Below are 13709 nucleotides of genomic sequence, written 5' to 3'. Positions count from 1 at the left end.
TGAGCCGCTGCTCTGGCAAGGCTGAACTTCAGCCTGCTGTCATGATTCGTTGCCCCGCGTCGGGCAACATCGCCTTCGCGTTCTTATCTGCATACAAAACGCCACGCGCTTACTGCCTTCTCGTAGCAAGCTCTATCGGCCACTAAGGAGGCGGTATGTGGCACTGCATGCCGCACTTGCAGCCATCCAACGCTAGGCACCAGACCAGGCAGAGTTGCTATCTGAAAAGGTTCGCACGGACATATTTCAGCATAACTGAGTTTGGGTTTCATTGCCTGAGTTGAAAGTCCCATTTCACGCATACCTAACTGCAGAAGCGTTCCTGGAAAGTCGCCTTCGACATCACGACGAGATGCGCAGATCCCGCCGAGACAGAACACAAGGAAAGCAGGGAGTGGACAACCACGACCGCGACTCTCCTGGAGCCTTTAATTCAGCCGTCGGCGGAAAGAATGACAACCGGGGACTCAATCACCAAGCAGTAACTGGAGCTCAAAACGCGTGGTATCAGAAATGGCCAAAGGGCATCCGAGTAAAGAGGAAACCTCAATCTTCATCATTGCCTGTAGCGTCTGAACCTGGCGCTCATTGGGAATATGAAAAGCCTGCTGTGCCAGTAGCGCCCAAGCCATCTTACGAAGCCGACTATGCACCAGCGATATCCCGAGGGAACATAGGCCGCCGCCCCGCAAATGAAAACCCGCACGTATCACAACTACGGGAGCCAGCATCATTCGAACTACCGGCGACACAAACCGACTATACATCAGACCTACCTCTAAACATTGGTGATAATCTCGCACACGAAGACCCTCATGCATCGCTGTCACAAAAGCCGGCGTCATTGGGCTCAACGGAGGAAAACCCCAGTACTTTCCTTCAAGATGACGACAACGAGGAGCCCGTGGAAGATTCTAATGAACACACCGTCAACACTGTAAGAGAGACCTCATTCATTCGACACCCTAAGTATATTGTGGATGAACTGATGTGAGGTGTCAGGGATTGAATGAAGCAGATGCTTCGAAGCAGCTGTCACAGATCCGCGACCATCTCTTGCAAGCCGCGCTCGACTGCCGAGACCTGAGAGGACCTAAAGGCGAGTCTCCAGAGGCCGCCGTAGTTCGGATACTTCAGCTATGTAAAATGCTCACGGGCGGCATGTGGGACTTGGAAGAAAGGCTGAAGCCAATGGAGGCGATGAAGCGGGAGCTGCTAGATCTCAAGAATCAGCTACGGCACAGCAATACGCGAAAGCTTGATTTAGAGAGGACACTAGACGCTTTCAAGACTGATGAGTCCATCCAGAGGACGCAGCATGACCGGAAGTTGGATCAACTCAATCGAGATATTGCGAAGCTGAAATCAGAGAAAGAAGAGCTGAGCAGAACTCATGAAAGTACACTGAACGGAGAGAGAATCAACTTCCGACGCGACCTGAGCCGGCTAAGTGACAACCACGAGGATGACCTTCGACAAATGCGCGAAAGTGCCGCTGTTGAGGAATATCGGCATGAACAAGTCATCCAGGCATTGCAGTCAGAGTGGACCGAGCTTCTCAAAATCAGGCAGGCAGGATTTGAGCAGCGCCTTGAGAGCGAGCGTTTTGAAGCTAGACAAAGGCTGAAGAGAGAACAGCAGGAGCATGAAAGTGAGATAGCGGAGATGCAGGAAGAGGTAGACGAGTGGAAGGAGAAAGAAGAAGTCCAGAAACTCGAAGCTCGCCAACGGCTGGAGACCGAACGCGAGGAGCATCAAAGTGAGATAGCTGAGATGAAGAGAGAGTTAGAGGAGTGGAAGCAGGAAGCAGAAATCGAGAAAGCACGAATTCAAAAAGAAGCCAAGGTTAAAGAAAGGAAGCGCGAACAGCAATTCCAAGCCGATACGATGCAACTGCGGGCCGACATCGAAGAGTATAAAGGAGCACTGGTCGCGAGGGAACACTTCAAGGGATTCACCGATCCGGAACTGAGTACGCGATTCAAGCGTCTGGCGGGCCAAGTGGAAGAGTTCTCGAGAATTCGATGGGATAACCGGCGAGAGGAGGGCTGGCCGTTTCCGGAGCATGTCCTATCGCAGTTGCATCCAGAAAATACGAGAAAGCTGAAGCAGCAGATTGTGCAGAATTGTCTCTGGGTATTACTCCATGCGCACGTCTTTCGGACGCCGTTTCGAATCATGGGAGAGGAAGGGAAAGATGCCGATAAGGAGTGGCTCAATGTTTATGCAGCACGTGGGTCCCCCTATGAGTTTCTCTCCCTATGCATCGTCACTGAACGTGAGCAGGGCAATCGTCGGCGATCAGTCCGTCAGGAGCTTCCGCCGAAGCAGAGAAAAGGCGATATGACGCCGCAAAGTCCTTCCTTGAAAATATCGAGCGCGGCAATAAGAGCCTAGAGGCAGAAAGAAGTCACAGAAGCTACGAGGTTGCGGCTGCCGCCGCGGTGGACGCCATGACGCGTCCGCTGGAAAAGGTCGCCGCTCTAACTTTGAAGGAGCGTCAGGCGTTGAAAGATCTGGTAAATTTATCTGCAAAGACGTGGTTAGAGACATGCACCCAGCGCTTTCGTTTGCACTTAATCCTTCCACCGGCTGCTACAGACGTCTTGGGTGCGCCGAGTGGGGGCCGCAGAGTTCTCAGACTGGTGATCAGACCGGAGCTGAAGCGGTTTGGGAACTCTGCTGGTCAGGGAATGACAAGAGAGGAGGTCATCCCTGGTTGGAAGGGCGTTGAAATCGTTTACGAGTGAATGGCTGGCTCGCGAATGCCGTTCGAGCGCCGTTGTGCGCTGACCAGAACATAGACATAAGTTTAGTTAAGGAGCAGGATGTAATACAAAGCTAGAACGCTGCGCTCGCTGGAGCTGCTCTCCTACTCTACATTTTCCCAAAAGATTGCCTTTCTTATTGCCCTCGTACATGCACAGCAAATTAAGCGAAACTTCTTTTGCTCAACCACCTCTTCACTAGTGCCAATGCTTGCTTCGGCTTGTCGTATGGCACCATGTGGCCTGCGCCATCAACAGTGCTCAATGCAAAGGTTGTCTCCCTTCCACTTGCTGTCTTGATCTTCACCTCCTTAAACCATCCTATCTCCTCGCCGTCATCCGTCCACGCGCTCTTCGGCTGCGCAACAAAAGCGGGCTGGCCTTTCCACTCCATAGAATTAGCCCAGCGGAGATTACCCGCTGTGTTGCATGCAAGGTCCAAGTTGCCCTGGTAGAACAGGACATCAATTCCGCTCTCGAGAAGATACATGACCTGTGGTTGCATGGTGATAAGCGGATCGTTCGTGAGCCCAAACGCCATACCGACATCGCCGTTGTAGATACTGTAGTTGTTGACAGCTTTAGGGACATGGAGTGCTTCCCAGACCCATGGCAGATTCAGATAATCCTGAACCCACTGGCTCTCGCGGTAGCACAGGTCGTCCTTAGTATAGCACGGATGCGTGATATCGAAGCGATTCCGTCCGCCCGCTCCTGACTCGCCATCATAGTGCTCGATGATGCCCTTCCAGCACACCATAAAGCCCGCCTCGCAGATTGCCGGGTCCGGGTGGTTGTAGCATACCCTAGAGAGCTCCATGCAGCGAGGCATGTTGGAGGCCATGATGTCACAGCGCGTTTGGTTGAAGACGGGCTCCTGGACGCCTGGATTCGTGGTGCAGAGAGTCTCCCAGTATCCAAATGTGGTGTCCAGGGGGGAGACGTAACCATTTCCCACGAAGATGGATTTTAGGTTGACTTGCGGTCGCTTCGGATACAGAAGATTTTGCGAGATAATTTGGGCGCCCAGCGCTGGAACATAGTGGCCGCCGTAGCTCTCTCCAGTCACGTGGAAGTCTCTGTCTGCTAGCTCAGGAAACACATCGCTCACAAACAGCTGTAGGAAGCGATGCAGATCCTCTGCAGCCGTGAAACTTGTTGCTGGTAGCGGTATCCCCTCATCTAGGTAGCTGAAGCCGACACCAGCCGGGGAATCTATGAACAGGAGATTCGTGTCCTTGCTCCAGCCGTACTTGTTGTACACCGTGCCATTCCCGTGCTCGTTAATCAGACACGGCCCCAGCTCTTGTAGCATCCCGATCATGGAGGAGCCTCCAGGTCCGCCGGTAAGCCATAGAACCAGGGGATCTTCGGAGGGCGAGCTTTGCGATTCGAAGTACCAGAAGAAGAGATGCTTTGATCCCACGTCTAGCCAGCCCGTGTATTGCTTGGAGCGTGCATCACAGAGCGTGTCATTTTGCTGTTCTTTGATGCGGATTGAGTGATATTCAGAGTATTGGCTCTGGTAGATTTGGAAGGCTTCCACCTCCGGAGTGTCCTGGAACGGGACTTGTGAGAAGAGTGTGGCAGAGGCTACTGCAGGAAGTAGCAAGGCGAATCTAAACTTCATTGAGATGGATGAGGCGGCGTATTGTGGGGAGTGAAGTGCTTCAGTTCGGCAATCGACGCCTTCGTAGACCTGCTACTAAATCTTGGGAGGAGCGCTGAGAATAGTTTGAATGGCAGCTTAGGCCATACTTATAAAGCTCGGATCACGTTTGTTTAGGCGCGCCGCTGTGACGACTTTTGATGACTTTCGGAATAATGGAGTTCGGAGTACGGTATCGAGGTACCTTCCACATCGGGCAAGCTCGAGCGCACGTGCCACATGTTTGACGAAGCTTCGCGTGCTCCTCCACGACTGCCCACCCACGCGTCTAGAACGGCACCATCGCAAATCTCGATTTCCAACGGCGTCGAACGGCTTACGGCTAGTTCCCAAACGGTTCTACAATCTCTTGTCAGCTAGTAGCTCGCGCATCCTCAAAATATCACACGCATCTTCCTCGAACTGGTGGAGCGCAGCTTACCTCCAAGATGCCTTACAACAACACCCCAATCGCTCCTCCAAAGGATATCAGCGGACAGGTATCGCTTCCGCGTAAGTCGAAAAGCCCCCTCTTGAATCCTTCCGCCGCTCAGATTACCCCATTTATCTCCGTTCTCAATATGGGTCTCCATACTCTTCTCAATCCCGCAACTCCCTCCGCCGAACAACAGCAATAGCCCCTCCCCTCCGACCTTATACCCCTACAATTCGACTCGACATCTAACCGCAAACCAGTCGCCCGCGTGCAAAAGATCATAAACGCCGACCCGGAGCGGCTCCACACGTCTAAAAACGCCGCCTTCGCCATCGCCCTCGCAACCGAAATGTTCATCCAGCACCTCGCCACCACAACCCACAATGTCGTCAAAGCAGAGCGCAAACCGCGCCGCAACCTGCAGTACCGCGACGTCTCGTCCGCCGTCGCGAAGACAGACAACCTCGAGTTCCTCGTAGACGTCGTGCCCAAGACGATGACGTACAAGGAGTTCAAGAAGCGGCAGGAAGCTACCAAGCAAGAGAAGGCGAAGACGGCGGCGGAACAGGGAAGCATACAAGCGGCATTTGCTGGGCCTAGTGGGTCTGGTGTCAAGCCTGTGGTTAATGGAGCTGAAGCCAGGGCAGAAGAGCAAACCCGCAATGGGGCCCCCCGCGAGTCTCACGTTTCACAGGAGGACAAAACCCAGGAGGATGTGGAGGCTATGGACGTGGACGATTCGAAAGAGGAAGCACGGCATGACCAGAGGGAGAGGGAAGAGAGCGAGCCTGAAGAGGACGGCGCGGCGATGCAGATCGAGATGGAGATGCGGGGGCCGAGAACAAATGGCAGTCCGGAGGTGAGGCGGCCGAGTGGTTTCACGGCGATCAACGGTACTAGATGAGGAGCTTTGCCTAGGCGGGCTTTGGAGCATCCATGCATGGCTTTTGGCGTTCAAGGAATATCACGGGCATGGAAGGGATGGGATACTGCTCTCTTATGGTTTACTGTGGTCTGAACACGGGACCATTCATCATGATGATTGGAAGATGTCATGGACCCGAGCTGAAGTTTCTTTCTGACATTTCTGCGCGGATCTCAGCCATGGATTGGGTATACCGTACGAGCTCTCCTCTCCAGCGAGGATGAGCCCACCAAAATAATCCACAAAATCAAAGAGCAAGAAACTTTGCCTCGTTTCCCATCACTCGATGCTCCAGACCTGTATGCTCTCCGGCCATCCCTCCTCCACGGCTATGCCCTGAAGCACCTCTTCCGTCCTCTCCCACGGCACCCCAAACCTCGCCGAATTGATCTTGCACATCCGGAAGCTCTCCACGGGCTGGTCTTCATCCTGCTCACGAGCCTCGCTAACCTGCCTCATCAAATCCCTCATCGCAGGCGCCGTATTCCGCAGTATAACAGCCGGCTTGTCCTTCGCCTTGCCGTATTTTGCGCTCGTAAACAGACAGCCGATCCAGTGCTTTGCCGTCTTGGGATTTGTTTCGCACGGCGGAATGAGGAGGCATGTACCGGTCCGCACTGGGTCCGTCTTGGGGTCGTGCTGGGCGAGGCAGTGGTTGCGGTACGCTTTATAGGCTTGTGGATACTTGGTGCGGAAGGCGGCTGCAATTCCGGCGCCCCAAGAGCCTTGGGTGTTGCATGCGTGGATGAGCACGGTGTTGTCGGGAGCGCCGAAGATGTCGCCTTCGTGGTAGGTGAGCTTGAGAGTCGTTGGTTGCGCATCCCCTGGTGCGGAGGCCTCTGGAGGAGGCTCGTTTTGCGTGGTCTTTGGGCGAGCTGCTGGGGGCTCCTTTGAGTCCTCTGGAGGAGAGCTCGCTGGCCGTTTGGCGTCCTTTTTGCTGGTCGAGGACATGATGGAGGGTGCTGGGCGAGCTGCCTGCTGTTTTGAGAAGTACGTCCGAATGTCCTCGCCGGCCATTGCGGTTGGTCTCTATCACCACGCGTCTGATGAGTATGTTGGGGTTTTGTTTGCGAAGTAATAAGTTTGTTTGTGTTGAAGGTTAGTGGTAAAGGTCAGTCACAGCGTTCAGCCTTGAAGGTGAAGCAGGCAGAAGCCAAGCAGGGTCTGAAGCCACAGATGCTGGTGACAGGCACATTCACAGTACGCAGCCATTGGGCACTGTGTCCGGTACGGATGGAGTTCCAAGGTTCAGAGCAGTGCTGAGAGGTCTGTATACACTGTAATAATGCTAATGTCGCGCGATGACGCTGCGCGAAAAGTCGTGCCAGCCTTGCCATCGGCCCGGGACCCAGCAGCCAATCAGCGCTCACCCGATAACACCTCGTCTTCCTAAACTTCCTGGACCTCAGCACACAGCTCCATCCACACCACCCCGACCGCCGTATCCACGATGCCCGCCCTCGCCAACTCCACGCGTGCGATAGCCCGCTCATGGACTGCCCACTCGCTGCCCGTCGCGCGGGCGGGCTGCTCCGCCATGCAGACCCGCAACGTCTCCGAGGTACACGCCACGTCCTCATTCGATAGCCCCTTCAAGGGCGTCGGCAGCAGCACCAAGATCCCGTCCTTCGGCGCCTACAGGCGCAAAGCATCTGGAGAGGACGGCCCGAAAATGTTCCAATACTTCATGGTGGGCACCATGGGTGCGCTGGCCAGCTTGGGCGCGAAGGCGACGGTGCAAGGTAAATACCCGCGGACCTTGAGGAAGCTTGGGAAACGATGGAAAATGGCAGAGTCGAGGGCGTGGAAGGCGCAGAAATGCCATTGGCTGTTTTGCGGATGATTTGGACGAGTGCCGGTATGGGGAATGCAGATGCTAACGATTTTGCGACACAGATTTCCTCGTCAACATGTCCGCCTCCGCCGACGTGCTCGCTCAAGCCAAGGTCGAAGTCGATCTCGCCGCCATTCCTGAGGGCAAGAACGTATGTTTCGATGCTACACTTGGCCAGAGACATGGAAACTGACGAGAGCAGGTCATTATCAAGTGGCGAGGCAAGCCCGTCTTCATCCGACACCGCACCGAGGACGAGATCAAGGAGGCCGAGGATACCAAGTGGGAGGCATTGCGAGACCCGGAACCAGACTCCCAGCGCGTGAAGAAGCCCGAGTGGTTGATCATGCTTGGTACATAACCCTCGTTTATTAGATAGCAGGAGGCTAACGATGTACAGGCGTGTGCACCCATCTTGGATGCGTGCCCATCGGCGAGGCCGGCGACTTCGGTGGCTGGTTCTGCCCCTGCCATGGTTCTCATTACGACATTTCCGGCCGCATAAGAAAGGGACCTGCGCCGCTCAATCTCGAGGTACCAGAGTACGACTTCCCCGAGGATGGAACGGTGGTCATCGGTTAATTGAGTTTTTTGTACAAATTAGAAGAGGGGCGGGCGGCTGCGGGAGCTGTGTCGATAGGCGAAGCATGCATCACAATTTCTTTGAACGTCGTCTTCCATAGATTCGGCTTGTGTGCAGTAGGAATGTACCTCTAAGTTAGAGTCTTGCAATCCTTCTCTGAAGGCTCGCTAATGACTATAGCCAGGGCATGCCCTTTTTTGGCATCTATCCCTCCAACCAGCCCTGCAACCCCATCTCCAGCTACACGCGCTAGGGTATCTATTCTTGGTCCCGTTTCTCGGTCGAAGTTCTGGATGGCTCTCTGGAATTCCGCCCCATTCGATCCACAAATAGTGGAGGAGCCCACTACCCGCCGTTCAAGAACGTCTTCACCGCATCCACTGCGCCAGCGAACTTATCCGCCTCGATCAGAATCAGATGCCCCATCGGCTTCACCCCCAACTCCTGGAACGCCCTCTTACTGTCACTAGCTCCCTCATCCACCGGCGTCTCGTACTCAAAGCTTCCCCATCCCCGCGCATACTTGTGTAATATCTCATCCTCAGGATGAAAGTAGAACGTCTCTCCCCCGAATTCCTTTCCTCCTTTTTTCTTTTTACTGGGTGGCTGATCCGAAGACGGTAATGTAGATACCACCTCGGCGTAGGTTTTCGAGAGGACGAGGTAGTGTGTGAAAGCGTAGGGTTCCTTTTCTTCGAGTGCCCACTGGATCTCCTCAAGCAGCATGGTGTACATGGGCGGCACGATCTCGTGGGGCATGTTGATGAAGCGCTCGGTGAGGACGAGGCCGATCTGCGCGGGCGAGGAGTCCTCGAGGAGGGGTTTTAAGGCGGAGAACGAGGGCGCGGCGCAGTGGCGGGTAAGGTATGCGGTCAGGTCTTTGATGACCTGCTTCTCCTAAGCTTCGTTAGCGGTGTCGTTGGAGAAGAGCGCAGGGCATGGCGGACTTTATGCGTGGTGAGATTCAGCACGGTCAGGAAGGCGTACGGATCGGATTCGTTGCCGTCTACTTTCACAGTGCTTCCGAGCAGCGGCTGCGAGAGGATGAGGTCCGCGAGTTCGGACAGATTGAAGAGCTGCGCGTCGACGTCGAGGAGTTGGCGCAGGAGCGTCTTCAGGCCGTGGAAGTCGACTGCGGGCTGGGGGTCAAACCATTCAAAGTCGACGTTTACGAGGTCCATGTCCTCGTCGCTGTCGGAATCCTCATTCTTCCTCTTGCCCTTGCCTTCCGGCGCATCGGGAAGGTCCTCCGGGTCTTTCTGCGATTTCCGCTTTGCCATTGCGAGTGATGTGTGCCAGCTCGCCGGAGGAGAGTCGGCGGCGTTGATGGATAATTTTTGGGAAGCCGCACGGACGCGGGGCGGTGGGCGCAACTGCCCCTCCAAAAATTTCGTTCCTTCTGGCGGGAGTCACCGAGCACCTCCGCTGCCTACGACCACCTCTATTCTCTCCTCCCGCTCCATACAGACCCAATTGCTCGCCCGGAGCGACGCTGATCAAAATGGCCACCGACGGCAGCGATCCGATCCCCCCGCACAAGACCTTCGACACCATCCTCGTGCTCGACTTCGGCAGCCAATACTCGCACCTCATCACGCGCCGTCTCCGCGAGCTCAATGTCTACTCGGAGATGCTCCCGTGCACGCAGAAGCTCTCAGAGCTGTCCTGGACCCCCAAAGGCGTCATTCTCTCCGGCGGCCCATACTCGGTGTACTGGGACGACGCGCCGCACGTCGACGACGCTGTGTTCGAACTCGGCGTTCCCATCCTGGGCATCTGCTACGGACTGCAGGAGATTGCGTGGCATTTTGGAAAGAACGTGCTTGCAGGCGAGAAGAGGGAGTACGGTCACGCGTATCTGAAGGTCGAGAGGCATGGCGACGGGGAGGCGGGCGGACACGTAGACAAGCTGTTTGCGGGCCTGGAGGACGACATGGAGGTGTGGATGAGCCATGGCGACAAGCTGAGCCACCTGCCTGAGGACTTTATCACCGTGGCTACTACCACCAATGCGCCATTTGCGGGCATGGCGCACAGGGAGAAGAAGTACTACGGCATTCAGTTCCATCCCGAGGTCACGCATACGCCCAAGGGGAAGATAGTGCTCAAGAACTTTGCTGTGGACATCTGCCAGGCCCGCACAGACTGGACCATGGGCAAGTTCGTGGATCAAGAGATTGCGAGAATCAGAAAGCTGGTGGGAGATAAGGGGCAGGTCATTGGGGCCGTCAGTGGTGGCGTGGATTCCACTGTCGCCGCGAAGCTGATGCAGCAAGCTATCGGCGACCGCTTCCATGCTGTCTTAGTTGACAACGGCGTGTTGCGACTGAATGAGGCACAGCAGGTCAAAGAGACATTGACGGCAGGCTTGGGCATCAAACTCACCGTCATCGATGCCTCGGAGCGCTTCCTAGGCCGGCTAAAAGGTGTCACCGACGACCCCGAGAAGAAGCGCAAGATCATAGGCAACACTTTCATCGAAGTGTTCCAGGAGACGGCCAAGAAAATTGCCGCCGAAGCCCACAAGTCCGACAAGGCCGGCGGCATCGAATGGCTGCTTCAGGGTACCCTCTACCCTGACGTTATTGAGAGCATCTCCTTCAAAGGCCCGTCTGCTACCATCAAAACACACCACAATGTCGGTGGACTACCCAAGGACATGAATCTCAAGCTCATCGAACCCCTTCGCGAGCTCTTCAAAGACGAAGTCAGAGAGCTGGGCAAGAACCTTGGTATTCCGGAAGATCTCGTCTGGCGCCATCCGTTCCCCGGACCTGGCATAGCTATCCGTATCCTTGGTGAAGTCACCCCCGAGCAGGTCCGCGTTGCACGGGAGGCAGACAACATCTTCATCGAGGAGATCAGGGCCGCGGGCCTGTACAGGAAGATCAGCCAGGCATTTGCGGCGCTGTTGCCGGTCAAGGCCGTGGGCGTCATGGGCGATAAGAGGGTGCACGATCAGGTTATCGCGCTGCGGGCGGTCGAGACGACAGACTTTATGACGGCGGATTGGTACCCGTTTGATGGCGCCTTCTTGAAGAAGGTGTCCAGGAGGATCGTGAACGAGGTTAACGGCGTGTGCCGAGTGGTGTATGATAGTAAGGCTCCTCTGGCCCATTCCTGCAAAGTCCCACAAGCTAACATATTCCAGTCACGAGCAAGCCGCCAGGCACAATTGAGATGGAGTAGACGTAGCCCCGACGGGTGATGCAACAGCCCGTTCGGCGGTGAACTTGGGATACGAGCGGTGATAGCTATGACGCTTGGTACTTTGCAAAGGAGCAATAGACGATAGACTTTAGACGACATGATACCCAACCAGGCCAAGTACCGGTGCTTAGAAATGAAAACATGAATCATCTTCCAGGATTTCTTCTATACCGAACTGCTGCCAAACCGCGGCCAGTTACCCTCCTCGCAACGGCAACCTCACAGGAAACGTCTAACCCCGGATTATCAATCATTTCCTCCGCATTGAATTTGACGTGTGATAGGATGCGGGGAGCCTGCCAGCACCGACTGCTGCTGTAACTGCTGCCTAACTAACGAGATACTAGCAACATCTCACGCGTGTATGTTTCCCGATTCGGCATCGCGTTCGCGTCTTTCTCCTTGCGCGTTTGTCAGCGATCGTCATAGCAGCTACGCAGCATGCTTTGGAGCACATGTACTTGAGAACATAGATATAAATATATCCCTAGAAATCGAGGTATTGTGTGTGTTTCAGAGCCTTAAATCACCATCCCGACAATTCTTCATTTTCTGTTCAGTTACTACATTTATGACGTACACCATGGCCCCCTCCACGGTATCTTACGGAACGCTACCCCATGATGTGCAGGGCAAGATAGAGAAATTCGAGCTCCACGTCGAGGAGCAGCAGGTGCGGGATTTCAAGCAGCTGGTGAGGCTGTCACCAGTAGCGAAGGAATGCTATGAGAACCGGGGAGAGGGGCACAATGGCCTAGGTGTGACACGTGCTTGGATGCTGGAAGCTAAAGCGTATTGGGAGAGCGAGTTTGACTGGTATTTATTCTCCCCCTTTCATATACTGCCTCCTAGTACACGTATTGATAATTGGCAGGCGTAAACAGGAGGAATACATCAACTCGTTCCCTCACTACAAAGCCGACATCGTAGACGACGACGGACGCATCTATTCCATCCACTTCGCAGCGCTGTTCTCCGAGAAGAAAAGCGCGATCCCAACAACTCGTCTCCACGGCTGGCCCGCCTCTTTCCAAGAATTCCTCCCTGTGCTCGACCTGCTGCGCAAGAAATACTCTCCGCAGGACCTCCCGTACCACATCATCGTCCCCTCACTACCAGGCTACACGCTCTCCTCTCCGCCACCGCTGGACCGGCCCTGGAAGATCGCAGACTCCGCGCGCATCATGCACAAGTTGATGCTGAATCTCGGCTTCGGAGATGGCGGCTACGTCGTCCAAGGCGGCGACATCGGCGCGGCCGTCGGCCGAACAATGGCGGCTACGTATCCCGAGTGCAAAGCGCTGCATCTAAACTACTGCTTCATGTTCCCCCCAGACGACGCGTCGGCCAGCGAACTCAGCGACACAGAGAAGAAAGGGCTCGAGCGGTTCGACGCATTCAACGCCACAGGGAACGCCTACGGCCGCGAGCACGGCACGCGCCCCGCCACAATCGGGCACGTACTGAGCGCCTCGCCCGTGGCGCTGCTAGCCTGGATCGGCGAAAAATACCTCGAGTGGAGCGATGCGGCGTCGCGGCTCCCGCTATCCACTATCCTGGCCGAGGTCTCGCTGTACTGGTTCACAGGGTGCATGCCGACGAGCATCTACCCGTACGAAGAGGACTTTCTGCAGGTCCCGCACCCGAAGGGGTATTTCCATGCGCAGGCGCATTTGTTTGTCGATAAGCCGCTGGGTTATTCGTATTTTCCGAGGGAGTTGGCGCCGATGCCGCGGAGCTGGGTGGGGAGGACGGGCAGGTTGTGCTGGTTTAGAGGGCATGAGGAGGGTGGGCATTTTCCGGCGCTGGAGAGGCCCGGGGAGATGTTGGCGGATTTGGAGGATTTTGTGGGGGAAGTTTGGGAGTGAGAGCGCGGAAGTTGAGACTGATGTTGTGGTTTTGGGGAGGGGAGCGATTGAGTGTCGTTGGGGGATGTAATAGGGATAGGTTTATTTGCGCTTGGTCTCAGGTAAGGAGGAATAGTGAAGTTAATGTAGAGTGTGCCAGCGGACCCTCGCCTTTTCGAATCCAGATATTTTGAAGAAAAATTGGAGAGTGCCTCTGGACGACACTTGATATGTACGCGCATTGAAAATCCCAGGCTACCTTCCGAGAGCCGGGTACTTCCGACAGCGTTCCTAATACCGATGTTGAAATCATCCTGAGCAGGAAACCCCAGATGAACGAATTGATAAATTCTTACCGAGGACTCGCGAAATCTGGGGTTGGGCATCAAAGACGATGCCAGAGGTTTGGTGTTGCAGAAGAATGACGCCGGACCCACCTGGTGGCCACAGTGGGTTCA

General features: G+C 55.2%; 8 protein-coding genes across 8 annotated transcripts; 5 read left to right on the top strand and 3 right to left on the bottom strand.

The window, feature by feature from the left end:
• The first annotated feature begins 292 nt into the window (after positions 1–292).
• On the top strand, positions 293–2766 carry BU26DRAFT_595081 (uncharacterized protein). The gene is made up of 3 exons (XM_033834923.1): positions 293–937; positions 1003–2233; positions 2287–2766. The coding sequence occupies exons 1-3, from the start codon at positions 353–355 to the stop codon at positions 2748–2750; spliced, it is 2280 nt and encodes a 759-aa protein (XP_033684313.1). The 5' UTR covers positions 293–352; the 3' UTR covers positions 2751–2766.
• A 20-nt stretch (positions 2767–2786) lies between these two features.
• BU26DRAFT_519427 (alpha/beta-hydrolase) lies at positions 2787–4555 on the bottom strand. Its single transcript, XM_033829051.1, has one exon. The coding sequence runs from the start codon at positions 4396–4398 to the stop codon at positions 2932–2934; it is 1467 nt and encodes a 488-aa protein (XP_033684312.1). The 5' UTR covers positions 4399–4555; the 3' UTR covers positions 2787–2931.
• A 146-nt stretch (positions 4556–4701) lies between these two features.
• BU26DRAFT_519426 (uncharacterized protein) lies at positions 4702–6030 on the top strand (the record flags this gene model as incomplete). The annotated part of the gene is made up of 2 exons (XM_033829050.1): positions 4702–4929; positions 5113–6030. Coding segments are annotated over exons 1-2 (704 nt in total), but the record flags the coding sequence as incomplete, so codon positions are not given.
• BU26DRAFT_519424 (uncharacterized protein) lies at positions 5904–7053 on the bottom strand. The gene has a single exon (XM_033829049.1). The coding sequence runs from the start codon at positions 6792–6794 to the stop codon at positions 6057–6059; it is 738 nt and encodes a 245-aa protein (XP_033684310.1). The 5' UTR covers positions 6795–7053; the 3' UTR covers positions 5904–6056.
• Positions 7054–7204: 151 nt separating this feature from the next.
• BU26DRAFT_519422 (ubiquinol-cytochrome c r) lies at positions 7205–8225 on the top strand. The gene is made up of 4 exons (XM_033829048.1): positions 7205–7519; positions 7674–7762; positions 7814–7964; positions 8012–8225. Exons 1-4 carry the CDS (start codon positions 7228–7230, stop codon positions 8191–8193), a joined length of 714 nt encoding a protein of 237 aa, XP_033684309.1. The 5' UTR covers positions 7205–7227; the 3' UTR covers positions 8194–8225.
• Positions 8226–8297: 72 nt separating this feature from the next.
• BU26DRAFT_519421 (uncharacterized protein) lies at positions 8298–9539 on the bottom strand. The gene is made up of 2 exons (XM_033829047.1): positions 9142–9539; positions 8298–9091 (listed from the first exon to the last, which is right to left on the bottom strand). Exons 1-2 carry the CDS (start codon positions 9472–9474, stop codon positions 8540–8542), a joined length of 885 nt encoding a protein of 294 aa, XP_033684308.1. The 5' UTR covers positions 9475–9539; the 3' UTR covers positions 8298–8539.
• A 67-nt stretch (positions 9540–9606) lies between these two features.
• On the top strand, positions 9607–11548 carry BU26DRAFT_484667 (GMP synthase-like protein). The gene is made up of 2 exons (XM_033825857.1): positions 9607–11292; positions 11346–11548. The coding sequence occupies exons 1-2, from the start codon at positions 9696–9698 to the stop codon at positions 11381–11383; spliced, it is 1635 nt and encodes a 544-aa protein (XP_033684307.1). The 5' UTR covers positions 9607–9695; the 3' UTR covers positions 11384–11548.
• A 323-nt stretch (positions 11549–11871) lies between these two features.
• Positions 11872–13439, top strand: BU26DRAFT_519419 (epoxide hydrolase 1). The gene is made up of 2 exons (XM_033829046.1): positions 11872–12220; positions 12279–13439. The coding sequence occupies exons 1-2, from the start codon at positions 11988–11990 to the stop codon at positions 13270–13272; spliced, it is 1227 nt and encodes a 408-aa protein (XP_033684306.1). The 5' UTR covers positions 11872–11987; the 3' UTR covers positions 13273–13439.
• The last annotated feature ends 270 nt before the right edge of the window (positions 13440–13709 follow it).

Source organism: Trematosphaeria pertusa (assembly GCF_010094035.1).
Source record: "Trematosphaeria pertusa strain CBS 122368 unplaced genomic scaffold BU26scaffold_7, whole genome shotgun sequence".
In the NCBI taxonomy this organism is placed as follows: Eukaryota; Fungi; Ascomycota; class Dothideomycetes; order Pleosporales; family Trematosphaeriaceae; genus Trematosphaeria; species Trematosphaeria pertusa.
This window is presented reverse-complemented; position numbering and strand designations above follow the sequence as displayed.